The 27,891-nt window shown below is 45.6% G+C and overlaps 1 protein-coding gene across 1 annotated transcript in view; it reads right to left on the reverse strand.

Annotated features, from left to right (window-relative positions):
• The window catches only part of TSTD2 (thiosulfate sulfurtransferase like domain containing 2), a 145,546-nt gene that overhangs the window by 75,235 nt on the left and 42,420 nt on the right, over positions 1 to 27,891 (reverse strand). The window contains exon 5 of the mRNA XM_069236545.1: positions 7,957 to 8,082. Within this exon, the coding sequence (XP_069092646.1) occupies positions 7,957 to 8,082 (126 nt within the window). The remainder of the gene's footprint in view (positions 1 to 7,956; positions 8,083 to 27,891) is intronic.

The raw sequence follows: 27,891 nt of genomic DNA on the forward strand, positions 1-27,891 counted from the left end.
AAAGTCTGGGGTTTTGGGTCCAATACTTATACCCCTTTCTGCCTTTGAAGTTGGTAAACTTCAAAGCAAAACCTCAAGGGGGTTGGAGACTGCATTGTCTGAGGGCAGGCACAGTCCTTTCTGGTGTAAGCGACCACTCCTCCCTCCACTCTAGCTCAGAGGGCTCATCAGGATATGCACGCTACACCCCAGCTCCCTTTGTGTCACTGTTTAGAGGAGAGGTGTAAACAGCTTGACTGTCAAACGGACCCAGAGGGGGAATCCACAAACTGGCAGAGTCACAGAATGGTTTACTTTCTAAAAGTGGCTTTTTCAAACACACAATTTAAAAATAACCCTTACCAAAAGATGTATTTTTAAATTGTGAGTTCAGAGACCCTACACTCCAAATTTCGATCTGCTCTCAAAGGGAATCTGCACTTTAATAATATTTAAAGGCAGCCCCAAAGTTAACCTATGAGAGAGATAGGCCTTTCACACTCAAACCCGAATTTGGCAGTATTTCACTGTTAGGACATGTAAAACACACCACTACATGTCCTACCTTTTAAATACACTGTGCCATGCCCATAGGGCTACCTAAGGCCTACTTTAAAGGTGTCTTACATGTACCAAAAGGGAAGGTTTCAGGCCTGGCAAGTGTACTGCCAAGTCGAATTGGCAGTTTTACAACTGCACACACAAACACTGCAGTGGCAGGTCTGAGCCATGTTTACACGGCTACCAATGTGTGTGGCACAACCAGTGCTGCAGGCCCACTAGTAGCATTTGATTTACAGGCCGTAGGCACCTCTAGTGCACTTTACTAGGCACATACCAGTAAATCAAATATGCCAAGCATGGATAAACCAATCAACAGTAAAATGTATATAGTGAGCACTTGCACTTTAGCACTGATTAGCAGTGGCAAAGTGCGCAGAGACAATAAACCAGCAAAAACAGACCTGAAAAAAATAGGAGGAAAAAGGCAAAAAGTTTGGGGATAACCCTGCATAAAGGGCATTTCCAACACCAGCTTTTCATCTCATAATGAAACAGGGCTGTCTGAAGAACCCACCTTTGGGCTCTTCTCTTCACAGCAAGCTCCCTTTCCTTGCAGAAAACATTTATCTCCCTCAGTGTATATATCTCCAAGTGCCAGAAGTTGACTTCCATTCTGCAAAGGCCTCACAGGTGCAACCAGTTTGCAGTGGTAAAGTGCCCAGAGTCTTAAAGCAAACAAAAACTGGTCAGAAAAACTAGGAGGAAGGAGGCAAATGTTTGGGGATTACCCTTCAAAAAGAGCCAGGTCCAACAGAAATGTTACAATACTGAAATTGTGAGTCTGTGAATTAAATAGCATTGAGGCCTGTGGAAGGAGTTTTAGCCTTCGGTTATGTGCGCTTTATGTTAGATATGTATGCCCTTTTTCTCTGCACATCTCGTCTATCTGCACATCTTCAGCCGCCTCTCTTTCCTCTTCAGCTCTATCATTTCACTCCTCCCTGAATGCACTTCATAACATCTCCGTCACTTCATCACCCCAAGCATGCACTGCACTCACTCACATTTAAGCTATTTATTTCCTTTTGCCCAGTAAATATTTTGACATCTGTGTACCCGTTTCACACACATTTACATAGAATTTCAACTGCAACTTGAATGCAGGATGACTATTCTGGGTTCTCTGCAGATAGGCAAACCCACTGATAGGCACTTTGCTTTGCCTTCAGCCTCAGTGCCAGTGCTCTCAATCAAGCCTCTCATAAACACATGGCATGACTCAAAGTATGCACTAACAAAGAGTAATACCATGCACAAAAAAATACAGAAACCGAACATGACGAAATAGCCAACACTCCAGCTCATGTGTCTGACTGGAAAAATGAATTAATTAATTAGAAGTAAGTAGAAAATACAGCATGACCAAACTAAGTCAATAGAAAGAAAGAATTACCTTGTCTTCCAGGTTATAATTTCCTAAAATTGACACCATCCAAACGCAAAGCAAAATAATAATAAAACCCAATTGTGAGAAAACACAGTAAAGTGGAACAAAAGTAAAGAAAATACGCACATGAGGAACCACTTAAGAATATGGGAGAGTGGCTTGTATAGTGGACGGAGGAGAAACATTTCAGTTCTCAAACTGTGCTTATAAGTTTTAGCAATAAAGATTCTTGAAAAGGAATGACACTGGCTATAAGTGGATAACAGCTACAGTCAATTGCATAGTGTAAAAAATTAATTATACTTATGGAATGTTATTGAGCACTAAGAAATGGTAAGTATGTCAGCAATTACAATGCCCAGTCTAGGAGTCGGCAGAAAGGTTCACGAAGAGATCGAAGTTGACGCACCCAGGGTGCAGACAAAAAGATGTCCAGGATCTCATTGCCGTGAAGCAAGGACACGTTGGCGAAGTGTTCAGTGGCACGCAGGTTAATTAGCTAGTGTGGGAGAGATGTGAGTTTGGCATCTCATTAGGATGAGGCAGTGATGGGGAAGCAAATTAACCATCTTAGAGCACACTGGTGAAAATGTCAGGCGCCGCATGGACTCTCAGCTGAAGTGTTTCCCTCCCCTCTCTGATTAACTGTCACTCTCCTCCTTGCCCTTCAGGTAAATCCCAGCCCCTCGACACGGCACTGCTTCAAGTCCGTCAGCAAGCAGCCAGCCCTTTCTCGTCCATTTTGCTTTACACCAAACCTCATACACACTCCTTATGGAAATAAAACTTATTTCACTGTGTGTCCTACCATACACAAACTTAGCATTTACCTATCTTGACTCTCCTCATTGCTCTTCCATTCTTCCACGTATCACTTTAACAACAAGCTGCTACTAGTCTGAGGCCAGCCAGCTTTCCCAGCCACCTTTATTAATGCTGTTGCACTTGCAGACTATTAAAGAAATCATGGCCAGTCAGTGAGTGGTTATGTCCTTAATCATCCTGCCCCCGTGCTGCCATAAATGCGTGGGCCTGCAAGGGCAGGCTATTCTTTCCAAACCAATCCAGGCTTTGCTCTTATGTAGCTTTATATTTAAAGCTGCATGACAGGAAACTAGCGATTGGTTGAAGCAGGTGAACAGAATGCTCCAAAGGAGGCCAGAGGGGCTATGCTGTGCTCACCTGACTTTCAGAGTGCTGGGTTCTACACCTGAAGTGTGCATTTCAAATCATACACATTGCAAGATCTGTTTAAACTGACATGCGCAATGGACATGAGCTGATTTTAGCATTCATTGACAATCTCACTCATTGTTCATCCCCTGCCTTCACAACTCCCTTCTCTTTCAGGCTGCACCTACGGGGTAGTCAGGGAGCACAGTTCTTGGGCATGGAAAGTACTTAATGTTATGCCACTAATGCATGGTGGGGCATGCTCTTCTGCTTACGAGAAGAAACTGATGCTGCAGGTTCTAAGCCTCATGTAAAGTAAGGAAAGGTCTTGCATGTGAGAGCTAAAAATTCCGAAAGTTGAGGAGAATATTTTTCTCTCTCAAACAAGTGAATAAAAATGAAGAGGTCTTAGGCTCATACTCCCTCAGGCTAGTCTTATCATCCAAACAAGGACTCAGAGACAGACCATGACAGAAGCCAAAGTAGACAAGGAGAGAAGCAAACAGCACTTCCAGAATGCAGCGAATCCTCTCATAGAGTTGAACGATCAAGGTGTTTGATCAATCTCGGGTAATGGAGAAAAAGGAAATAGCAATATGCAAGGAGAGAAATGAAAATTAAATGAGAGCAGCAAGGAGGTGGATTTTTGGCTTTGCAGAGATAGCTGGAAAAGGGATGGCCTTAAACTGTTTTTAGAGAGCAGGCTTGAAAATCAGTTGGGTCCAGCTTAGTTATAACTAGAAGCAGCACACAGACATTATATGAGATCTGGTACTGGAAGACCTGTCTAAGAGTAAAAAAAGGCAATCATGGACCTCCCGGGAGTCGCAGCAGCAAGAGAATTAAGGACAAAGGCACAGAAGGGTTTGTTCAAGTCTAACTCAATGTGGGCATTGCTGTTCCATCCGTCAGTTAGGCAAAAGAGAAGGGGAAGAAGGAAAATAGAGGTTCACCAGGGAAGTAGTCTAAGACCTTGAAGCACAGGAGGCAAGGTTATTCCCTGGGGGAAAAAAACTGATGCTTATAGTAATAATACCTGTTCTGGGACCCTGTAGTAGCCTTTAACCTACTACAGGACTGGCAGAAACATCCTGTGGGTGTAGAACAGGCATTTGATGTGGAAGATGAGGGGTGATGAGGAAATTGTGAGCTGGACTCAGATATGGGCCAGCTGATATCACTTATGATATAGTGCTAGTTTTATACAGTTAATCCTCAACCGGTGGTTTTAATGAGTTCACATAGCTGTAGTACCTGCACATGAAAAACAGCTGGGGAGTGTAGGAAAGTACCATCTTGCCTGGCATGTTACCCCCATATTTCACTGTATATATGTTGTTTTAGTTGTATGTGTCACTGGGACCCTGCCAGCCAGGGCCCCAGTGCTCATAAGTGTGCCCTGTATGTGTTCCCTGTGTGATGACTAACTGTCTCACTGAGGCTCTGCTAACCAGAACCTCAGTGGTTATGCTCTCTCATTACTTTCTAAATTGTCACTAACAGGCTAGTGACCAATTTCACCAATTCACATTGGCATACTGGAACGCCCTTATAATTCCCTAGTATATGGTACTGAGGTACCCAGGGTATTGGGGTTCCAGGAGATCCCTATGGGCTGCAGCATTTCTTTTGCCACCCATAGGGAGCTCTGACAATTCTTACACAGGCCTGCCACTGCAGCCTGAGTGAAATAACGTCCACGTTATTTCACAGCCATTTTACACTGCACTTAAGTAACTTATAAGTCACCTATATGTTTAACCTTTACCTGGTAAAGGTTGGGTGCTAAGTTACTTAGTGTGTGGGAACCCTGGCACTAGCCAAGGTGCCCCCACATCGTTCAGGGCAAATTCCCCGGACTTTGTGAGTGTGGGGACACCATTACACGCGTGCACTGTACATAGGTCACTACCTATGTACAGAGTCACAATGGTAACTCTGAACATGGCCATGTAACATGTCTAAGATCATGGAATTGTCACCCCAATGCTATTCTGGCATTGGGGAGACAATTCCATGATCCCCCGAGTCTCTAGCACAGACCCAGGTACTGCCAAACTACCTTTCCCGGGGTTTCACTGCAGCTGCTGCTGCTGCCAACCCCTCAGACAGGTTTCTGCCCGCCTGGGGTCCAGCCAGGCTTGGCCCAGGAAGGCAGAACAAAGGACTTCCTCAGAGAGAGGGTGTTACACCCTCTCCCTTTGGAAAAAGGTGTCAGGGCTGGGGAGGAGTAGCCTCCCCCAGCCTCTGGAAATGCTTTGATGGGCACAGATGGTGCCCATCTCTGCATAAGCCAGTCTACACCGGTTCAGGGATCCCCCAGCCCTGCTCTGGCGCGAAACTGGACAAAGGAAAGGGGAGTGACCACTCCCCTGACCTGCACCTCCCCTGGGAGGTGCCCAGAGCTCCTCCAGTGTGCTCCAGACCTCTGCCATCTTGGAAACAGAGGTGCTGCTGGCACACTGGACTGCTCTGAGTGGCCAGGGCCAGCAGGTGACGTCAGAGACTCCTTCTGATAGGCTTTTACCTGTGTTGCTAGCCTCTCCTCCTTCCTAGGTAGCCAAACCTCCTTTTCTGGCTATTTAGGGTCTCTGCTTTGGGGAATTCTGTAGATAACGAATGCAAGAGCTCATCAGAGTTCCTCTGCATCTCTCTCTTCACCTTCTGCCAAGGAATCGACCGCTGACTGCTCTGGACCCCTGCAAAATCGCAACAAAGTAGCAAAGACGACTACTGCAACCTTGTATCGCTGATCCGGCCGCCTTCTCAACTGTTTTCCTGGTGGTGCATGCTGGTGGGGTAGTTTGCCTCCTCTCTGCACTAGAAGCTCCGAAGAAATCTCCTGTGGGTAGACGGAATCTTCCCCCTGCAACCGCAGGCACCAAAAGACTGCATCACCGGTCATCTGGGTCCCCTCTCAGCACGACGAGCGTGGTCCCTGGAACTCAGCAACTCTGTCCAAGTAACTCCCACAGTCCAGTGACTCTTCAGTCGAAGTTTGGTGGAGGTAAGTCCTTGCCTCCCCACGCTAGACTGCAGTGCTGGGTACCACATGATTTGCAGCTGCTCCGGCTCATGTGCACTCTTCCAGGATTTCCTTTGTGCACAGCCAAGCCTGGGTCCCCGACACTGTAACCTGCAGTGCACAACCTCCTGAGTTGTCCTCCGGCGTTGTGGGATCTTCTTTTGTGACTTTGGGTGAGCTCCGGTTCACTCCTCTTCGTAGTGCCTGTTCCGGCACTTCTGCGGGTGCTGCCTGCTTCTGAGAGGGCTCCTTGTCTTGCTGGGCGCCCCCTCTGTCTCCTCACGCAATTGGCGACATCCTGGTCCCTCCTGGGCCACAGCAGCATCCAAAAACCCTAACGGCGACCCTTGCAGCTAGCAAGGCTTGTTTGCGGTCTTTCTGCGTGGGAACACCTCTGCAAGCTTCTTCACGACGTGGAACATCCATCCTCCAAAGGGGAAGTTCCTAGTCCTCTTAGTTCTTGCAGAATCCACAGCTTCTACCATCCGGTGGCAGCTTCTTTGCATCCTTAGCTGGCATTTCCTGGGCATCTGCCCAATCTCGACTTTGTCGCAACACTTGGACTTGGTCCCCTTGTTCCACAGGTACTCTCGTCCGGAAATCCACCTTTGTTGCATTGCTGGTGTTGGTCTTCCTTGCAGAATTCCCCTATCACGACTTCTGTGCTCTCTGGGGAACTTAGGTGCACTTTACACCTACTTTTCAGGGTCTTGGGGGTGGGCTATTTTTCTAACCCTCACTGTTTTCTTACAGTCCCAGCAACCCGCTACAAGCTCACATAGGTTTGGGGTCCATTTGTGGTTTGCATTCCACTTTTGGAGTATATGGTTTGTGTTGCCCCTATACCTATGTGCTCTCATTGCAATCTATTGTGACTGTACATTGCTTGCATTGCTTTCTATTGCTATTACTGCATATTTTTGGTATTGTGTACATATATCTTGTGTATATTTGCTATCCTCATACTGAGGGTACTCACTGAGATACTTTTGGCAAATTGTCATAAAAATAAAGTACCTTTATTTTTAGTATATCTGTGTATTGTGTTTTCTTATGATATTGTGCATATGACACCAGTGGTATAGTGGGAGCTTTGCATGTCTCCTAGTTCAGCCTATGCTACTCTGCTAAGCTACCTTTTCTATCAGCCTAAGCTGCTAGACACCTCTTCTACACTAATAAGGGCTACCTGGACCTGGTGCAGAGTGTAAGTACCCCTTGGTACTCACTACAAACCAGGCCAGCCTCCTACAGGGAGACACAAGGTTCGTAATGGAAGCGAGAGAGCAGGGGCAGTTGGATACCATACTCTGAGGCTGTGGTAAGGAACAGACATAGGGCCAGATGTAGCAAAGGGTTTTTCCCATTCTGTGTCAATGGGAAAATGTGTTCGTACATATGGCCCATACTAACTACTAAATACCATACTAACTACTCACCCATACCCAGATTTCAGGACATCCAATTTGTCTGTGTAATTAATGTTTTAATATTGAGAATCAAAGGCTCATTAGTTCACGTGAAGAGCTAGCGTACTAACTGGGATTTCCCAATACAAGGCACCACTTCAACAATTTTCTTTGGTCAAAACTCTCGAAGGGGTGCTTTAAACTGTATTTTTACTTTAAGTCAATTTCAATTGTTCCCTCTTAAACTTACACAAAACTTGACAAAGGAACACCAACTATCTGGAACCTCACAAATTATAACAAGGCTGCCAAGCTTAATGCTTTATTAACATCTTTCCATAGGAGTAAATACACATTTTTGGTTATTTCTTCCAGGAAGAAACAAATATTCCCTTATCCATAAACAAAATATTATTTACCTTGAAATCCTCTTTAGTCATTCGGTCCTTAAACAGCGGATGAGAAAGCATAGCTTCAATGTATATTGCAGTAGCTACTTTGCTCCCACCAACTGTTCCATTTATGCCCTCGGACGCGATTCGCACCTAAAGAAAAATGATAACAAAAAGGAGACATTACAAAGGTTTTTAATAAAGGTTTTTACATATGCTGGTAACAAAAAAGTGACTATGACAACTTACTAAACCATCCATATTAGATTAGAGTTAAGCATCATATTCTGAGTTTGTTATATAACCTGAGATATGGGTGATGCTGCAAATTACAACCTTAAAAATAGCTATCTGGCCAACAGGAGCTAGCTTTGGGAGCTTTTACCATGCTTAAGAGGCACCGGGGTTGGAAAGTGGAAGTTAGAGACTGCACCTCAAAAATATTTCAGCTTCATAAATCTCAAGTCCAGCTTTAAGTGACAGCTGCACTGAAGGCAACTGAGGGGCCTATTGACAAATAGTATTTTGTAGCATATTTAGTTGTACTACAATGGCGTCCCCCCACTCACGAAGTCCAGGAAAATGGAACTGGAACACGTGGGGGCACCTCTGCTAGTGCAGGGGTGCAGTCACACACAGGTACTTGCACCCTCTGGGCCCTCTGGGCTATGAGGGCCTGGCCTAGGGGTGACTTACAGTGACCTGGTGCAGTGATCTGAAGTGAAAAGGGTGCATGTACCCTTTCACACAGGGTGCAATGGCAGGCCTGCAGATACACTAAGCATGGGCTCCCCATGGGTGGCATAACACACGGTACAGCCCATGGGGATCCCCAGGTACTCCAATGCCCTGGGTACCTTAGTAACATATACTAGGGACTTACATGGGGGCACCAGTATGCCAAATGTGGGGTGTAAGTCACCAAGTTACCAAGTTAGAAGGAAGAGAGCATAATCACTGGGGTCCTGGTTAGCAGGTTCCCAGTGAACACACTCAAACACACTGACAACAGGCAGAAAATGGGAGTAACCATGCCACGAAAGAGGGTACATTCCTACAACTCAGAACTAGCATCCAAGTGGTCCAATAGAATTCATGGTGCACCATACGCCTCAGCTTAATCAAGATCTCTATGCAAGAGGAATATGTGTGTTGTCCATGGGTGTGTGCAACAAAGTCCGTGGTTGACAGAATCAATGGAGTGACATCATGCAAACTGTTACAGATCTTAAGCAGGCAATACTGGTTTACTTGAGCTTAAACCAGGGTGTAAAGGAATCCATGTGTGAGAGGAAAATGAGCAGATTCTGCTAACTGCTCTGCACTATAAGACACTTTTCATAAATGTGATAGCCCTAGTTGATATCACTAATATGATATCTAACAAGCTGATTCTGCTAAAAAAACAAGCTGAAGTTTGATTTGACATACTGTAGCACTGCCATTCAATAGTCATTTCTCCACAAAAGTAATTCTTGGATAAATATAAATGAGAATTGGACCCATGTGATCAACCAGACTCCATATGAAAAGTTGAGGGTCTATTTCGCGGCTGACATTACATATTTGTAATACGTCTGGTTCCAAAATGGGGTAGCATGGTGGGCAAATAAACAATGGATTAAACCCAAATTTCTGTGACTGAGGGGGAATGTTTGCATCGTTCAGCATTCGGTTCATCATTTGTTCTTTCTACCTTGGACCTTGGGCATGTTAGACAATTTTCCGTGGCCTCATGGAGTGGCCCTCCTTTCTCTGGTCCACACCTTCAAGCTAGGTCTTAGACCAGCAGGCCTCAACAACAATGATATTCCTTAGGTATACTTGCAATGCTAGCACTGTTTGTCCCCATAGCCTTCCCCTTATCTACATTTGCCTATTAACAGAGAAGGGCGACTGGGGCTGCAAGGATTCGGCCCAGGCTAGGGTTGAAAGAATACACTGATAAAAAACCTGCAGATAGTAGTGCGCCTCCACCAACCGAAAACAGCTTCAAGAAGCTGATATCATTTTTATTGCCTTCATAACTAAACTCCTGAGGTTAAATTTTGACAAAACAGGCATAGCTCCTATTCTCCATGTCGGTGTCCACCTGACTGTTGGTGTGGGAGTCACAGAATGCATCACTTTTTTGCCGAATGACACCAAGATCAGAAATAGTTCAACGAGTTGCAACCTCTGTTGGAGGAGTGAATAGGGAGACAGCTTGTTGGAAAATGGGTTATTAGTAGGGGCACGTAAGTACCTACACTTAGCAATAGGCCACTAACCTCCACTTAGGTCCAGTTAGGTTTCAATAAATTAAACCCAGCTGAACCTTGGTAGCTTGGCAATGAGCGACAATGCTTAACTTAGGAGACATGTGTAAAGCATTTAAAAATCACAAAACAGTAAATAAGTAAAAAACACAACATAATAAAAATCCAACACCAATTTATAAAAATAGTTTACATTTTTATCTTTAAAATGACACCAAAATGATTAAAATCAGATAAGGGGAACCGGAGATATGCATTTTGAAAGAATTAATGCTTTTTAGCGCTTAGAACGAATAGCGTCAATCTGGTCATCTGGTCGCACCTTGACCGGGGCAAAGTCAAAGTCTGAGGCCGACAGCGAAGGAGCCCTGCTCGGCTAAAGCTCTCTGGAGGCCTCGGTCTAAAGTTTACCTTCAGACTTATGTAGTTTTTCTGGAGATTTTCTTCAGCAGGACCAAGTCGCCAGTCCAATCTGACCTCCTGGGACTCTTCCTCGGATAAGCGTTGCAGTAGCTCTCGGTGGAGATTTTGACCTTTGGACTTAGTCGTTTTTTCGAGATGAAAATCCTTCGACTGGGGCAAACCTGAATCTTGATCCGATGTCCCTGGAGCCCTCTTCGGATACACTGACCTGGAGGTCCCAGTCAACTTCCTATGTTCGGACGTAGTCACTTTTGGAGATTTTGAAAACTTTGGAGATTTTCTTCACCGGGATGAACCTGCAAGTCAGGCCGGGTCGCAGCAGAGGCAAGCCGGCTAGAGTTGCTGCACTCTCCCTTTATAGAGCTTTTTTCCAGAAGTTCTGCAAACTTCTGGATCTTCTCCAAGATGTTCTTGTAAGGTTCTTTTGAGGTCCACAGCTCAACCCAAGGTTCCAGAAGCTCTGGGATGCTCCTTGAGGATGCGGACTACAACTCCCGGAATGCACCTGGCGCAAACTCCAATTTGGCCACTGGACAGAGGTCAGCTGGTCAGTTTCTTCAGGACTTGGTGCAGGGGACTCTGGTTAGCAATTGTTCACCTGCAGCAAACAGGGAGTCCCTCCTTGAACCAGTTGAAGCCAGGCAAAGTCCTTCTTGTGGTGAAGCCCAAGCTGGTGCAGTCCTCCAGAGTGCAGTGTCCAGTTGCAGGTCAGGGATCCGGCAGGGCAGTACTTCTTCTTCTGTAGTTCTTCCTTGTTGGAATCTGGTAGGGATCTCAGGTGTGGGTGCAGGTCTGCTAGTTTTATCCTTGGTCCTGGGTGAAAAACAGGGGGGTCCTGGTTCCCCGATCAGGTGTAGGGTTCTTCCCCCTGTGATGACCACTTCCTGGGAAGTGTGGCAAAAATCAATCCCAGGGAGCAACATTCCTCAAAAATCCATCATGGCTGAAACTGATTTTTGGAGGTTACGCCTGGCTGAGCCCACCCACTGGTGCGGCTAAAAATCTTAAACAAACCATTCTCCTGCCCGCTCCTAATCTAATCAGGGGGGCACCTAATTGTCTGGGTTTGCAGGATGTGAGTGAGGTGCGGGGTTGCTCCAAATATCCTTCCCTGCCTTTGAAGACCAGTTTGGCAGCCCTCTCTCCTTCCTGCTTCCCCATCTGCTGAGGGAAAATGTCCTCCCTCAGGCACATCTCTTTGCGTTGAGCCAGGCCACTTCACACCTCATCAAGGAATGATGGCCAATCAGAGCAAAGCAACAAAACACTGCAGGGCTGAAGTTGGCAACTTTTCAGGTAAAGTGTAAAACTCTTTACCTGAACAAGTTATATTAAATCCAACAATAGTAAGTTGTGGGATTTATTATAACAATTACTTTGATACCAAACGTAATGTATCTGATACTTAAAGGGACTTTAGAAATTAAAATAAAGTCTCCCCATTCTAGCCTATGGAGGCCATTCACTACAATGATTGAAAAACGAATGGTGCTGTTTTACCTCTCCAGGGCTTATAAAACTATTTTTATAAGGTCCCTGCTTATAGTTACAAGGCACCCAGCCCTAGGGGCACCTAGGACACACCTTAGGGGTGACCTATATGTAGAAATAAGGTAGTTTAAGACTTTGGAACTACTTTTAGTTCCAAAGTCGAATTTGCATGTAAATTTAATTTAAAAAGCAGCCAGAAAGGTGGGCCTGCTTTTAAAATGGCACTGGGCACCTCTGCAGGGCACATATGGGGGCACCACCTATGCTGGGGTCCCTAAGCCTACATGCCCTACCATATACTAGGGACTTATAGGTAAGGTTGACTTAGCCAAGTATAATTAGTCTAATTTGCATACTCATTTTATACAGAGCACAGGCCCTGGGACTGGTTAGCAGTACCCAGGGCACCATTAGAGTCAGTAAAACACCAGCAAAAAGTGAAAAATGGGGTCAAAAAGGCAGGGGGCTTCTGCAATCAGCCCTGTTTTCTCACACAGCTTGTTGGGAAGGTGAAGGAATATGAAATTTACAAAAAGAAAGAGAGTCATTCAAAAAAGATTTCTTAAGCTATTAGTCTAAAAACCATTTTTTTTTAAACAGGAGAGGGAAATTGGATTTTACAGCTAAGGTATTTTCTGAAATGGAGATTGCTCAAAAAGAGATTGTCTATAAATAGGAGAAGAAAAAATAAAAAATAACACACTGGGTGTGGGCGATCCTTAACCATACAAAAAGGCTTGTATTTGGCACTAAGCAGCACTTAACTTGCTCATTTCTTATGACTTATAAATAAAAGTGTAATTTCAAGCCACTGAAAAGGGTGAGTCTAGTTATAAGCCACGCACAAATGACTGTCCGGGAGGGGCTTTCCTCCCAATGCTATGTGCACTACTGTGCAGTTCCCTACTCAACTTTCATATGCTTAGTAGGGCACACTTGTGTTTTAATTGTTAAAGACTGCTTCAATTACTGATTTCTAATTCATTATTTTTGCCCATTCTAACACCCAAAATACGACTGGTGAAGCACAATAACGCTATTCTCTGTATTAATTAGGGAACTGCAGCATATTATTTAAGCATTCATTCTATTCTCACTCCTAGCCTACACCCATAATGTCTACTCTCTATTTTGTGTACATTTTGTTCAGTTTAATGTTACTGCTTAGTTCTGGATTTCGGTTTTGGTGCTTGATTTCAAAAGAAAATGTCCCACCGTTTAGAAACACTTACCCTTCTCTTAAGAGAATCGCTGTTTTAGGTCGAGCGAACAAGTTCTCTGACCTGTTGTTATCTATCTGTGGAATTCTAACGACACCTACCGCAAGCCCATCACTATCACTCGTTCATGGGCTTGCCTTTCAAAAAACTTTATCATCATTGGTAAATGCTTTACGTTTGTCCCTCCTTAGGGCGGCTTTGTTACAACCTTGCACACTGATCCTGTTACATGGCTAATTGCACTTTTGCAGATACTTTTGACTGCAAGCAAACTTCTTTTTCCTTTTCTGTGTCTCTCCTTAGCGCTCATGCTGGCCGTGGCGCTTTGAATCGGCTTGCTTATGTCAACTGTTTTACTTTTCATTTTCAATTTATGTGGGAAGAGAAGTCCAGTTAGGAATTTACAGCAGTGATAGCACTAACTCGAACAAACGCTAAACCCATTGCATTGCAAATGCCTGTTCATATTAAGAGGCAAGGAGTACTGTTATGATCTCAATGTGTTAACATATCTTGAAGATTAGAAATTCAAATTCTGACACTTCTTCAGCCGTGCCTCTTGCAATAAATATATTGCATGCTTCGTCAGCCTCATCATACCTTTGTTCTAATGTGGTACATTGGCAATGTCTATACCTGATGCATAACATACATGACAGCAAGCAAAGGATGACTATCTGCCGTGCACCTCCTGCTCCCCAGCCTCCCTGTTTATCACTCCTCCACCAACATTCCATTGTTCACAACAGAATCTGGTTAATTTAGATAGTGTTGTCAGCAAAGGAACTAATGATGTTTTAACCTCTTAGCTGCTGGGCCTCCCCCCCCCCCCCCCCCCCCCCCCAAGGTGCTGAGCCCTTTTTCGGTTATTTGGGGTAGTTCGCGCTTAGGCCTTAACTTTTTGTCCACATAAGCTATCCACGCCAAATTTGTGTCCTTTTTTTCCAACATACTAGGGATTCTAAAGATACCCAGAGTTTCTGGGTTCCCCTGGAGGAGACCAAGAAATTAGCCAAAATACAGCGAAAATTTAGTTTTTTTTTTAAACAAACTGGAAAAAATGGGGGGAAAAGGGCTGCCGAAGAAGGCTTGTGTTTTTTTTCCCTGGAAATGGCACCAACAAAGGGTTTGCGGTGCTAAAGTCACCATCTTTCCAGCTTTCAGATACAGGCAGAGTTGAATCAGAAGACCACATTTTTCAACATTATTTTGGCATTTTACTGGGACATACTTAATTTTTACTATTTTTGGTACTTTCATTCTCCTTTCAGTTAGTTTCAGGAATGGGTGTGAAATCAACACTGGATCCCGGAAAGCTAAGTGAAAAGTAGACAAAATTCTGAATTCAGCAAGGGGTCATTTGTGTAGATCCTAAAAGGTTTTCATACAGAAAATAACAGCTGAAATAAAACAATATTGAAATTGAGCTGAAAAAAACAGCAATTTTTCTCCACGTTTTACTCTGTAACTTTTTCCTGCAATGTCAGATTTTTTAAAGCAATATACCGTTACGTGTGCTGGACTCCTCTGGTTGCAGGGATATATAGGGCTTGTAGGTTCATCAAGATCCCTAGGTACCCAGAGGCCATAAATGAGCTGCCCCTTGCAATGGGTTTTCATTCTATACCGGGTATACAGCAATTCATTTGCTGAAATATAAAGAGTGAAAAATAGGAATCAAGAAAACCTTTGTATTTCCAAAATGGGCATAAGATAAGGTATTGAGCAGCAGTGGTTATTTGCCCAACTCTGAATTCTGGGGTGCCCAAACTAGCATGTGAATTACAGGCCATTTCTCAAATAGACGTCTTTTTTACACACTGTCTTACATTTGGAAGGAGAAAATGTAGAGAAAGACAATGGGCAATAACACTTGTTGTGTTCCCCCAAGTCTCCCGATAAAAATGGTACCTCACTTGCGTGGGTAGGACTAATGCTCGCGACAGAAAAGGCAACATGGACACATAACATTTTTACAATGAAATCTGACGTGTTTTTTGCAAAGTGCCTAGCTGTAGATTTTGGCCTCTAGCTCACCCGGCACCTAGGGAAACCTACCAAACCTGCACATTTTTGAAAACTAGACACCCAGGGGAATCAAGGATGGGCTGACTTGTGGGGCTCTGATCAGGTTCTGTTACCCAGAATCCTTTGCAAACCTCAAAATGTGGCCAAAAAAACACTTTTTCCTCACATTTCGGTGAAAGAAAGTTCTGGAATCTGAGAGGAGCCACAAATGTCCTTCCACCCAGCATTCCTCCAAGTCTCCTGATAAAAATGGTACCTCACTTGTGTGGATAGGCCTAGTGCCCGCGACAGGAATAGATCACACAACAGTCAATGTTGGTACTTACATGAGGCAACTGTTGGCCCTGGGGTGATCCATTCCTTACGCAGGCACTAGGTATAGGCACTCAAGTGGGGTAGTGTTTTTATCAAGACAGGTGAAGAATCACTGGGTGGTAGGAATTTTGTGGATCGCAGCATATTCCTGTAGTTTGTGTGACAGAAATGTAAGAAAAATAGAGTTTTTATTCAACATTTCAGCTTTGCAGGGTATTCTGGGTAAGAAAACTATGGGGAAGCCACACAAGTCACACCTCTGTGGACTCCCCCGGATGCCTAGTTTCCAGAAATGTTTGGGTTTAGTATGTTTCCCTATATAGCCGCCGAACCCAGGACCAAAAACACAGGTGCCTGCCTTACAAAACCAGTTTGTTTTTTGATAATTTTGATGTCTGCACAATACAATTTGGGCATTGGAATTTGGGGCTGAACTAAATTCGGGAGCTCCCAAGAGAGCACCCTCTCTGTGCTTGCCCCCGCATTCACCTGCTCTCTGGGTTGGGCTAACCCACTATTGCCCTGTTGCACAGACTGCTTGCGAAGGGACAACAGGACTGCCCTCATCACCTCCCTCACAATTTACTGGAAGGAGTTATCTAATGGGATTCCTCTAACTGAAAAATCACTCCCAGAGTCTGCGCCATTGTCCTATCCCTCAGATGCTTTCTGAGTATCTGCTGTCTCTGCCTCTGATCCTATGTCAGAGCTGTCCTCTATAACCCGAGTGACGTCAGCATCAGTCATCCATCAAGATGCCATCTCTGCTATTGGCTAAACTGTTGCTCTAAAACACTAGCCTACATAGACAGTCACAAAATTGCTGGCGTGTGTGTGTGTGTGATACGTGCAACAGTAAAGGCCACCTTACCTGCGCTTCTTCCCTCAATCAGCACTTTCTTTCAAGACACTCAAACACCTTGTCACATACCATTCGTCACAGTCTTTAGCACCTCCTGCGCCTAGTCCAACAGTCATTATTGGTGCTCCCACTCCCATGTCCTCCTCCTCGGATTCCCTCATTACCACTCACAAAACGTGGTCTTCATCTCTCCATAGCCACCCCCTACCCCGTACATACATTTCATTTGTATTATAGTGCAGGTAGTGGCTGACTTTACTAATGCACTCAGCTATTTACATAAAATACAGATTTGCTCTTTGCAGTAGGCATATAAACCTTCTGCGCTTCTTTATGGCACTAAAACTGCCACTAGACAAAAGTCTGATCCTTTTGTAGCAGAAACATAATCACAAGACTTACTTGACTTTTTTATTGCTCCCTAAAAGCTACAGTTGAAATGCGTCAGTTGAAGTATGTGCACTGCTTTGAAGACGCAAGTTGCAACTGCAAGACAACTGGTGGCAAATATATATATATATATATATATACATATAAGATGTATATTTTAATCACTTTTATATGTGGGTGGGTGTGGTTTTCCTGGGGGCCGATCGCAGCCCCCAGGGAAACCACACATGCATTGACAAAAGTGATATATATATATATATATATATCTTTATATAGATATATCTATCTACATGGATATATCTATAGATATATATAGATCTCTATATATCTATAGATATATCCATGTAGATAGATACATCTATCTACATGGATTGATATATCTATATTGAAAATGTCACTTACCCAGTGTACATCTGTTCGTGGCATCAGTCGCTGAAGATTCACATGTTGTGCATAGCCCGCCATCTGGTGTTGGGTCGGAGTGTTACAAGTTGTTTTTCTTCGAAGAAGTCTTTCGAGTCACGGGACCGAGTGACTCCTCCTCTTCGTCTCCATTGCGCATGGGCGTCGACTCCATCTTCGATTGTTTTCCCCGCAGAGGGTGAGGTAGGAGTTGTGTTGTAGTAACAGTGCCCATGCAATGGAGTGACTAAGTATGTACCTATTAAAGGTTTAAATAATATATTTACAAATGTACAGAGCTTAAGCTAACTTCCGAACTGCTACAGGCTCCCGGGGAGGCGGGTGGGCACATGTGAATCTTCAGCGACTGATGCCACGAACAGATGTACACTGGGTAAGTGACATTTTCAGTTCGATGGCATCTGTCGCTGGAGATACACATGTTGTGCATAGACTAGTAAGCAGTTATCTCCCCAAAAGCGGTGGCTCAGCCTGTAGGAGTGGAAGTAGTTTGAAATAAGGTTCTTAACACGGCTTGACCTACTGTGGCTTGTTGTGCGGATAGCACGTCTATACAGTAGTGCTTGGTGAACGTGTGAGGCGTAGACCATGTGGCTGCCTTACATATTTCGTTCATTGGAATATTTCCTAGAAAGGCCATGGTAGCACCTTTCTTTCTGGTTGAGTGTGCCCTTGGTGTAATGGGCAGCTGTCGTTTTGCTTTAAGGTAGCAGATTTGGATGCACTTAACTATCCATCTGGCTATACCTTGTTTTGATATTGGGTTTCCTGCATGAGGTTTTTGGAATGCAATAAATAGTTGTTTAGTTTTCCTGATGTTTTTTGTTCTGTCAATGTAGTACATTAATGCTCTTTTGACATCTAATGTATGTAGTGCCCTCTCAGCTACGGAATCTGGCTGTGGGAAGAACACTGGTAGTTCTACCGTTTGATTTAGGTGGAACGGTGAAATAACCTTTGGTAAAAATTTAGGATTAGTCCTTAGGACTACCTTATTTTTGTGTAGTTGGATAAAAGGTTCTTGTATTGTAAACGCTTGAATTTCGCTTACTCTTCGTAGAGATGTGATGGCGATGAGAAATGCAACTTTCCAGGTTAGGAACTGTATTTCGCAAGAGTGCATGGATTCGAAAGGTGGACCCATGAGTCTTGTTAGGACAACATTGAGGTTCCATGAAGGAACGGGTGGTGTCCTTGGTGGTATAATTCTTTTAAGGCCTTCCATAAATGCCTTAATGACTGGTATCCTATATAGTGAAGTTGAATAGGTAACCTGCAGGTATGCAGATATTGCCGCAAGGTGTATTTTAATGGAAGAGAAAGCTAGGTTAGATTTTTGTAAGTGTAGCAAGTAACCCACTACATCCTTTGGAGATGCGTGTAATGGATGGATCTGATTATGATGGCAGTAGCAAACAAACCTCTTCCATTTGCTTGCATAGCAGTGCCTAGTGGATGGCCTTCTGGCTTGCTTTATGACTTCCATACATTCTTGGGTAAGTTCTAAGTGTCCGAATTCTAGGATTTCAGGAGCCAGATTGCTAGATTCAGCGATGCTGGATCTGGATGCCTGATCTGTTGGTTGTGTTGTGTTAACAGATCTGGCCTGTTGGGCAATTTGATGTGGGGTACTACTGATAGGTCTAGCAGTGTTGTGTACCAGGGTTGCCTTGCCCAAGTTGGTGCTATCAATATGAGTTTGAGTTTGTTTTGACTCAATTTGTTTACTAGATAAGGAAGGAGAGGGAGAGGGGGAAAAGCGTATGCAAATATCCCTGACCAGTTCATTCTTAGGGCATTGCCCTGGGACTGCCTGTGTGGGTATCTGGATGCGAAGTTTTGGCATTTTGCGTTCTCTTTTGTTGCAAACAAGTCTATTTGAGGCGTTCCCCAAAGTCTGAAGTAAGTGTTTAGAATTTGGGGGTGAATTTCCCATTTGTGGACCTGTTGGTGATCTCGAGAGAGATTGTCTGCAAGTTGATTCTGGATCCCTGGAATAAACTGTGCTATTAGGCGAATGTGGTTGTGAATTGCCCATCGCCATATCTTCTGTGCTAGAAGGTTCAACTGCGTTGAGTGTGTCCCCCCCTGTTTGTTTAGATAATACATTGTTGTCATGTTGTCTGTTTTGACAAGAATGTATTTGTGAGTTATGATTGGTTGGAAAGCCTTTAGTGCTTGAAAAACTGCTAGCAGTTCCAGGTGATTTATATGCAGTTTTGATTGATGAACGTTCCATTGTCCTTGTATGCTGTGTTGATCGAGGTGTGCTCCCCACCCCGTCATGGAAGCATCTGTCGTTATTACGTAATGTGGCACTGGGTCTTGGAAAGGCCGCCCTTTGTTTAAATTTATACTGTTCCACCATAGAAGCGAGAGATATGTTTGCCGGTCTATCAACACCAGATCTAAAAGGTGACCCTGTGCTTGTGACCATTGTGATGCTAGGCACTGTTGTAAGGGCCTCATGTGCAGTCTTGCGTTCGGGACAATGGCTATGCATGAGGACATCATGCCTAGGAGTTGTAATATCATTTTTGCTTGTACTTTTTGTGTTGGGTACATGCGTCGTATGATATTGTTGAAATTTTGGATTCTTTGTGGACTTGGAGTGGATAGTCCTTTTGTTGTGTCTATTATGGCTCCTAGGTATTGTTGTACCTTGCAAGGCAGAATGTGTGATTTTGCAAAGTTGACGGTGAAACCAAGTTTGTAGAGGTTTTGTATGACCTGATTTGTGTGGTGAGAGCACCTTGTCAGTGAGTTGGTCTTGATTAGCCAGTAGTCTAGATACGGGAATACGTGTATTTGCTGCCTTCTGATGTGTGCAGCCACTACTGCTAGACATTTTGTAAAGACTCTTGGTGCGGTTGTTAAACCAAACGGCAATACTTTGAACTGGTAATGTATTCCTTTGAATACAAACCTTAGGTATTTCCTGTGCGACTGATGTATTGGTATATGGAAATACGCGTCTTTGAGGTCTAAGGTTGTCATGTAGTCCTGTAGTTTTAGCAATGGTAACACTTCTTGTAGCGTGACCATGTGAAAGTGATCTGATTTGATGTAGGTGTTTAGTATTCTGAGGTCTAGGATTGGTCTCAGTGTTTTGTCCTTTTTCGGTATTAAGAAGTAGAGTGAATAAACTCCTGTGTTTATTTGTGACTTTGGTACTAGTTCGATTGCATTTTTTGCAATAATGCTTGGACTTCTATTTCTAGAAGGTCGGAATGTTGTTTCGATAAATTCTGTGCTTTTGGTGGTATGTTTGGAGGGATTTGTAGAAATTCTATGCAATAACCATGTTGGATAATTGCTAAGACCCAAGTGTCTGTAGTTATTTCTTTCCATGCTTGGTAGTAATGACCTATTCTTCCCCCCACTGGTGTTGTGTGGAGGGGATGAGTGACATGTGAGTCACTGCTTGGTTGTAGGGGTTTTGGGGCTTTGAAATTTTCCCCTATTCCTAGGGAATTGTCCCCCTCTATATTGGCCCCAAAAACCTCCCCTGTACTGTCCCTGGTAGCTGGACGGTGTTGCCTGTGAGGTGCTGGCTTGTGTGGCCTGACCCCGAAACCCCCCTCTAAAGGTTGTCTTGCGGAAGGTGCTGTAAGTGCCTCTGCTCTGCGGGGAGTAGAGTGCGCCCATGGCTTTAGCAGTGTCAGTGTCCTTTTTCAGTTTCTCAATTGCCGTGTCCACCTCTGGTCCGAACAGTTGTTTCTCATTGAAGGGCATATTGAGCACTGCCTGCTTTATCTCTGGTTTAAAACCAGACGTTCGTAGCCATACGTGCCTTCTTATAGTCACAGATGTGTTAATTGTCCTTGCAGCTGGGTCTGCTGCGTCCATAGAGGAGCGTATCTGATTATTAGATATGTTCTGTCCTTCCTCAACCACCTGTTTCGCCCTGTTTTGTAGTTCCTTGGGTAGATGCTCAATGAGGTGTTGCATCTCGTCCCAATGGGCTCTGTCATAGCGTGCAAGTAGTGCTTGAGAGTAAGCGATGCGCCACTGGTTTGCAGCCTGTACTGCGACTCTCTTTCCGGCTGCATCGAACTTGCGGCTCTCTTTATCTGGGGGTGGTGCATCCCCAGATGTGTGGGAGTTGGCTCTCTTGCGAGCTGCTCCTACTACGACAGAATCTGGTGGCAGCTGTGTGGTGATGAAAACAGGGTCTGTGGGAGGCGCTTTGTATTTCTTTTCAACCCTTGGTGTGATTGCCCTACTTTTGACCGGCTCCTTGAAGATTTCCTTTGCGTGCCGAAGCAATCCTGGGAGCATAGGCAGGCTTTGGTAGGAGCTGTGGGTGGATGAGAGGGTGTTGAATAAGAAGTCATCCTCGACTGGTTCTGAGTGGAGGTTTACGTTGTGGAACTCTGCCGCTCTAGCCGCCACTTGTGAATAAGCTGTGCCGTCTTCTGGTGGTGAGGGCTTTGTGGGATACTCCTCTGGACTGTTGTCCGACACTGGGGCGTCGTATAAGTCCCAAGCGTCTTGGTCCTGGTCACCTTGGCTCACGGTGGTGTGAGCCGGGGAATGTGATGGAGTTTGTGCTGGCGAAATGTTAGTTACAGGTGGAGGAGAGGGTGGCGGAGTTACCTTTTTCACCATTTTTGTTTGTGGTGCTTGGTCTGTCTGAAACTCCAGTCTCCTTTTTCTCCTAATAGGGGGAAGGGTGCTTATTTTCCCTGTCCCTTCCTGTATGAAAATACGTTTCTGCATATGGTCCACTTCGGCGGATTGCAACTCTCCCTCAAATCTATGCTTTCGCATCTGAGAGGACAAGGACTGCTCCTCTGAATAGGAACCGGTAACTGGGTCGGTTGCGGGTCGTTACGGCACCGAAACCTGTCTGTATGCCTTTTCGGCTCCGAGGTGACCTTCTTCTTTTTTAGAGTCGAAGCCTCTCGGCGTCGATCTTCCTCGGTGCCGCTGTCTCGGCGTCGAGCCGTTTCGGCACCGCTATCTCGGCGTCGATCCTTTTCAGCAGCCCTTTCTCGGTCCCGAGAAGGCTGCGTGCCGGTGTCTCGACCGGAGTCGGACGATCTTGGCACTGTATCGACCTTTTTCGGTGCCGATGGTCAGTCACCGACTTTATGGGTCGAGCCATGGCCTGGTGGCAGTGGCGTCCCCTGGGCCTTATCACTTTTCTTTTGTTTCTTCGACGTCTTACTCACAGTTCTTGGATTGTCTAATTCCTCGGAGTCCGATTCGTGGATCGAGAAGGTTTCTTCTTCCTCTTGTTCCTCGAACTCTCGGTGCGCTGTCGGCGTGGACGCCATCTGAAGTCTTCTGGCTCGACGGTCACGAAGTGTCTTTCGGGACCGGAACGCACGACAGGCCTCGCAAGTCTCTTCGCTGTGCTCAGGCGACAAGCACAGGTTACAGACCAAATGTTGGTCTGTATACGGGTATTTGTTGTGGCATTTGGGACAGAAACGGAACGGGGTCCGTTCCATCAGCGTTGTGGTACACGCGGTCGGGCCGACCAGGCCCCGACGGGGGATCGGAAGCTACCCCGAAGGGCACCGGAGCTCTTTGATCTTCGATGCGGTGTCGATTCAATCTAAGCCGATCCCGAACGCAACAATACCGACGTAATCTTCCGATAGATAGCTAACTTTCCGTTCCGAAACTCGGAGCGACAGGAACACGTCCGAACCCGATGGCGGAAAGAAAACAATCGAGGATGGAGTCGACGCCCATGCGCAATGGAGACGAAGAGGAGGAGTCACTCGGTCCCGTGACTCGAAAGACTTCTTTGAAGAAAAACAACTTGTAACACTCCGACCCAACACCAGATGGCGGGCTATGCACAACATGTGTATCTCCAGCGACAGATGCCATCGAACATATATTTTCTGAAGGGGGCCGACCCCCCCAAGTGAAATCCCTGGTGTCTTGCGGCATTTCCTGGCCCTCGAGGGCCAGGAAACGCATTCAGGAAACCCTTGTATGAAAGAGGAGAGTCTCCCCTTTCATACGAGGCCTTCCCAAACGTGGGGAAGGCCGTTTGGGGCCGTTTTCCCCATCGGAGCAGGAAGTGCTACGGCCACTTCCTGCTCCGATGGAAAGAACACTGATGTCATGGGGCAGGTGGGAGGCGGGGGGAGACATGGAAGAGCTTCCGTGTCTCCCAAGGGTTTAAAAACAAAAAATCCTTGGGTGCGACACACCCCAGGATTTTCTAATCCCCTCCCTGGTGTCGCCACTGGTCATGACCAGCACCACGCACTTAACGGGTTAATACACGTGACCCTTCATTCTAAAATCATGCTTTTGGCTTCACGTCAATCTCCCTAATCTCACACATTGTCCTTCACCCTTTTGTTTGGAATGATAATTAGTTTTGGAAAGAATCCCCAAAAGACACTGCCACTCGCGTTTAGCCTGAATCTTTAAAATTGTCCTTAAGAACCCCATGGCAATTCCACTGCCATGGTTTAGTGACTAAGGATTGCTTCCTAATCAAATCAATAATGTGTCAAGCTTTACTGTCCTTACTCCATCTTGGAGGGGATCATGACCTGACCGATGTATGGTATAAATTAATGGCTCCAGACCCTGGCTACACTTATTTTTCACTCACACTTTACACTTATTTTACAGTTATTTTTCAGCTCCTCACAAAAAACATTTGCCACCTGACTACTTTTTGATCTCCCATCATCTGAATCAGAGCTGCAAGATAAAAAAATATTCCCAGGTTATGTCTATCATAATCCGTTAGTATTAGAGATTCAGGTAGAGTCCCAGATGGAAAGGGCCCATTATAACTGGCCCTTCGAGAGAGTGTTGTTGAAAGATGAGGAATATATTCAGCACATAAATAGCTGGATACAGGAACAGTTTCAATTAAGTAGGGGGAGCGCCTCAACCTAAATAGTCTGGGATGCCTTCAAGGCCGGAGTAAGGGGCGAGACTCTAAGCTTCAGCTTCAATCGAGAAAAGAAGCAATCAAAACTACTTACGGGACTATACAAGAAATTAGCAGAAGCACAGGCCCAACTAGTATCTGCAGTAGTTTGGGGGGGGAGGGGGGGGGGGTGATATCGGATAATGCAGAGCAGAAGGTGGGCCTGGCCAGGGCAGCAATCAATGATATCTCTGTAAGAAAGCGGACGAAATGTTCCACGTCTGGAAGCAAGAATGTCACAAATATAGTTAATGGGTGGGTCACCTTTCCCGAGGCGAACCAGACAGAAGCAGAGCCCAGCAGAGATAACCAAAATTAGGGAAGACCAGAAAAACTTTGTGACATCCTGTAATGAAATCAGGGAGGTGTTCAGGTCATACTACCAGGGGCTGTATCATGATAACAGTCAAAAGGTGACTGATAAGGTCAGTCAACAGAATAATTATCAGTAAATAATCTAGGAGAAGATCTGGAGTTTTTGGACACCCCTATGACTGGGGAAGAAAATCTAGCAGATTTTAGTAATTCGACTCCTGGGAAAGCTGCAGTCCTGACCAAACCCTGCTCAAAGTTTATAAAGTCCTTTCCAACAGAACTGGCCCTAACCTCATTGATTTATTTTTGGGGATACAAAAGAAACAGTTTGTCCCAGCATTGTGGGCATCAGCCAATATTGTGGTCTTTCTTAAAAGGGGAAACCCCCTCAAGAAACTGGGTTTTATAGATCCATAACTTTGATAAATAGCCATTTGACCGTTTACTATAAGGTTCTGGCTTCAAGGCTTAGCCAAATAAATGGCAAGATTATCTTGCCATGGCAACATGAGTTTCCTTCTGGAAGGGGGACCTCTGATCACATCCGTAGAGTACTCACGCTCTTAGATGCCGCTGCAGCCTCCGGGGATGCAGAAAAAGCGTTAGAAAGGGTCTCCAGGAGATATCTGTGGCATGTGATGTGCTAGTTGGGAATCAGGCCAAATTTTATTCAGCAGTACAGGCTGTTTATGCTGAGCCCACGGCACGGATGATGGGCAGCTGCTCAAGCTTGTTCCAGATCTATCGTGGCACAAGGCAGGGGGGAACCTTGTTCCCCCCTTTTTTTGCTCTCTCCATTGACCCTTTGCGCTGTATGCTCCAGAGTAATAACTGAATCATACCTATGTGCTGTCAAGGCTGGGAAACAAAGGTGTTAGCTTACGCAGAGGATGTGGCCATTGTTACGCTGAATCCGGGAGTGGCACTAAAGGAGACATAGCAGGAAGCGCTCGTGTTTGGGGAATTTTCAGGCTAGCTACTGAACTGCAGGAACATCCAGATTAGGATTAATAGTAATACACAGTTTGAGGATACTTGGATAGATGAGAGGGCAGGTTATTAGGGGGTTACTATTACAGCTAATATTGATCTAATCGTGGCGGAGAATGTAGCCCCAGTTATTGGGAAGGCTAAAAGTGAATTCCGGCAATTGAATAAATTACATCTGTCAATTGTCTGACGCTGTAACATTATTAAAATGCTTTTTCTCCCTAAAGTCCTATATTTCTTCCAGGCAATCCCGCTCGAATTTGAGGCCTGCTGGTTTCAACTACTAAATGAATTAACCTCCAGATTTGTTTGGTCCTTTGCCAAGTCCAGGAGAGTCACCTTCTTCTACCGCAAGATTGCAGACATCCATGACAGCTTCAGTACTCATACCTCCCGCCAACCACAGACTCACCACCCACCAGCCCCCGACTCTCCTGGACCCACGTCAACGACAACTACACCATCTAAATCATGGACACCATTGAAATCATGAACACCATCCACTCTGGCTCACCATCCGAACCCTGCCCCCACCACATCCTCAACAAAGCAAGCTCTGTCATCGCACCCCAACTCCGGAAGATCATCAACAGTTCCTTTGAGACCGCCACCTTCCCAGAGAGCTAGAAACATGCAGAAATCAATGCCCACCTCAAGAAACCCAAGGCGGACCCAAAGGACCTCAAGAACTTCCAGACCATCTCCCTGCTCCCCTTCCTGGCAAAAGTCATAGAGAAAATTGTCAACAAACAACTGACCCGTTTCCTCGAGGAGAACAACACTCTGGACCCGTCCCAATCCAGGTTCTGCAGCAACCACAGTACTGATACCACCCTCATCGCCACCACCAATGGCATCAGGACCATATTTGACAATGGCGAAGCCGCAGCCCTCATCCTCCTGGACCTCTCAGCTGCATTTGACACCGTCTGCCACCACACCCTACGCACACGCCTCAACGACGCAGGAATCCACGACAGAGCCCTGGACTGGATAACCTCCTTCCTCTTCGGCAGAACTCAGAAAGTCCGCCTCTCTCCTTTCTGCTCTGAAGCCACCAGAATCATCTGCGGCGTACACCAGGGATCGTCCCTCAGCCTGACCCTCTTTAATGTCTACATGGCTCCACTCGCTAACATCACCCGATCGCACCACCTCAACATTGTCTCATACGCCGATGACACTCAGCTGATCCTTTCCCTCACCAAGGACCCCGCCATCGCCAAGACCAACCTCCATGAAGGAATGAAGGCTATCGCCAAATGGATGAAGAACAGCTGCCTGAAACTGAACTCCAACAAGACTGATATTGTCATCTTCGGCTCCAACCCATCCGCATGGGATGACTCCTGGTGGGCTGCCATACTGGGAACCGTACTGACACCCACCGACCACGCACACAACCAGGGATTCATCCTGGACTCATCACTATCAATGATCCAGCAAGTCATCGCCATCTCCTCCTCCTGCTTCAGCACTCTCTGCATGCTTCGTAAGATCTACAAATGGATCCCCACTGAAACCAGAAGGACAGTCACCCAAGCACTCGTAAGCAGCAAATTGGACTACGGCAATGCACTCTACGCAGAAACCGCGGCCAAGCTCCAGAAAAGACTGCAACGCATACAGAACGCCTCAGCATGCCTCATCCTGGACATCCCCCACCACTGCTACATCACAGTCCACCTGAGAGAGCTACACTGGCTCCCCGTCAACAAGAGAATCCCGTTCAAACTCCTCACCCATGCTCACAAGGCACTGCACAACACCGGACCAGAATACCTCAACAGACGGCTCTCCTTCTACACCCCAACCTGATAGCTTCACTCCGCCAACCTTGTCCTCACCACCGTCCCACGCATCCACAGTACGACCGCCGAGGGCAGATCGTTCTCTCACCTCGCCGCCAACACGTGGACCACTCTTCCCACCCACCTTCTTCAGACACAGGGCCTACTTACCTTCAGGAGACATATCAAGACATGGCTGTTCGAGCAGTGGCAGCCCCCCCACCCCTCAGCACCTTGAGACCCTCACGGGTGAACAGTGAGCTTTACAAATACTCTGAGAGATTGATTGACATTTTTGACACTTCCAAGGAAAAGGAGGGGCTGGGCAGCCCCAAATTTCAAGCTATGCTATGGGGCTGCTACACTGCAAAATATTTGTGTCTTTATAAGGGGCTGGAAGGAGGATAGATGGACAGGTGGTGCTGTAGCTGTTCCCTCAGCTTATTCCCTTTTGACCAAAAAGGAAGCCCAGGGTTGTTTTCTGAGACCACTCAAACCCAGTTATTTTAAGAAAGTCTGGTTGAAAACCATTCATGCTGCA

The sequence above is a fragment of the Pleurodeles waltl genome, chromosome 1_2 (genome assembly GCF_031143425.1).
Source record: "Pleurodeles waltl isolate 20211129_DDA chromosome 1_2, aPleWal1.hap1.20221129, whole genome shotgun sequence".
Classification (NCBI taxonomy): Eukaryota; Metazoa; Chordata; class Amphibia; order Caudata; family Salamandridae; genus Pleurodeles; species Pleurodeles waltl.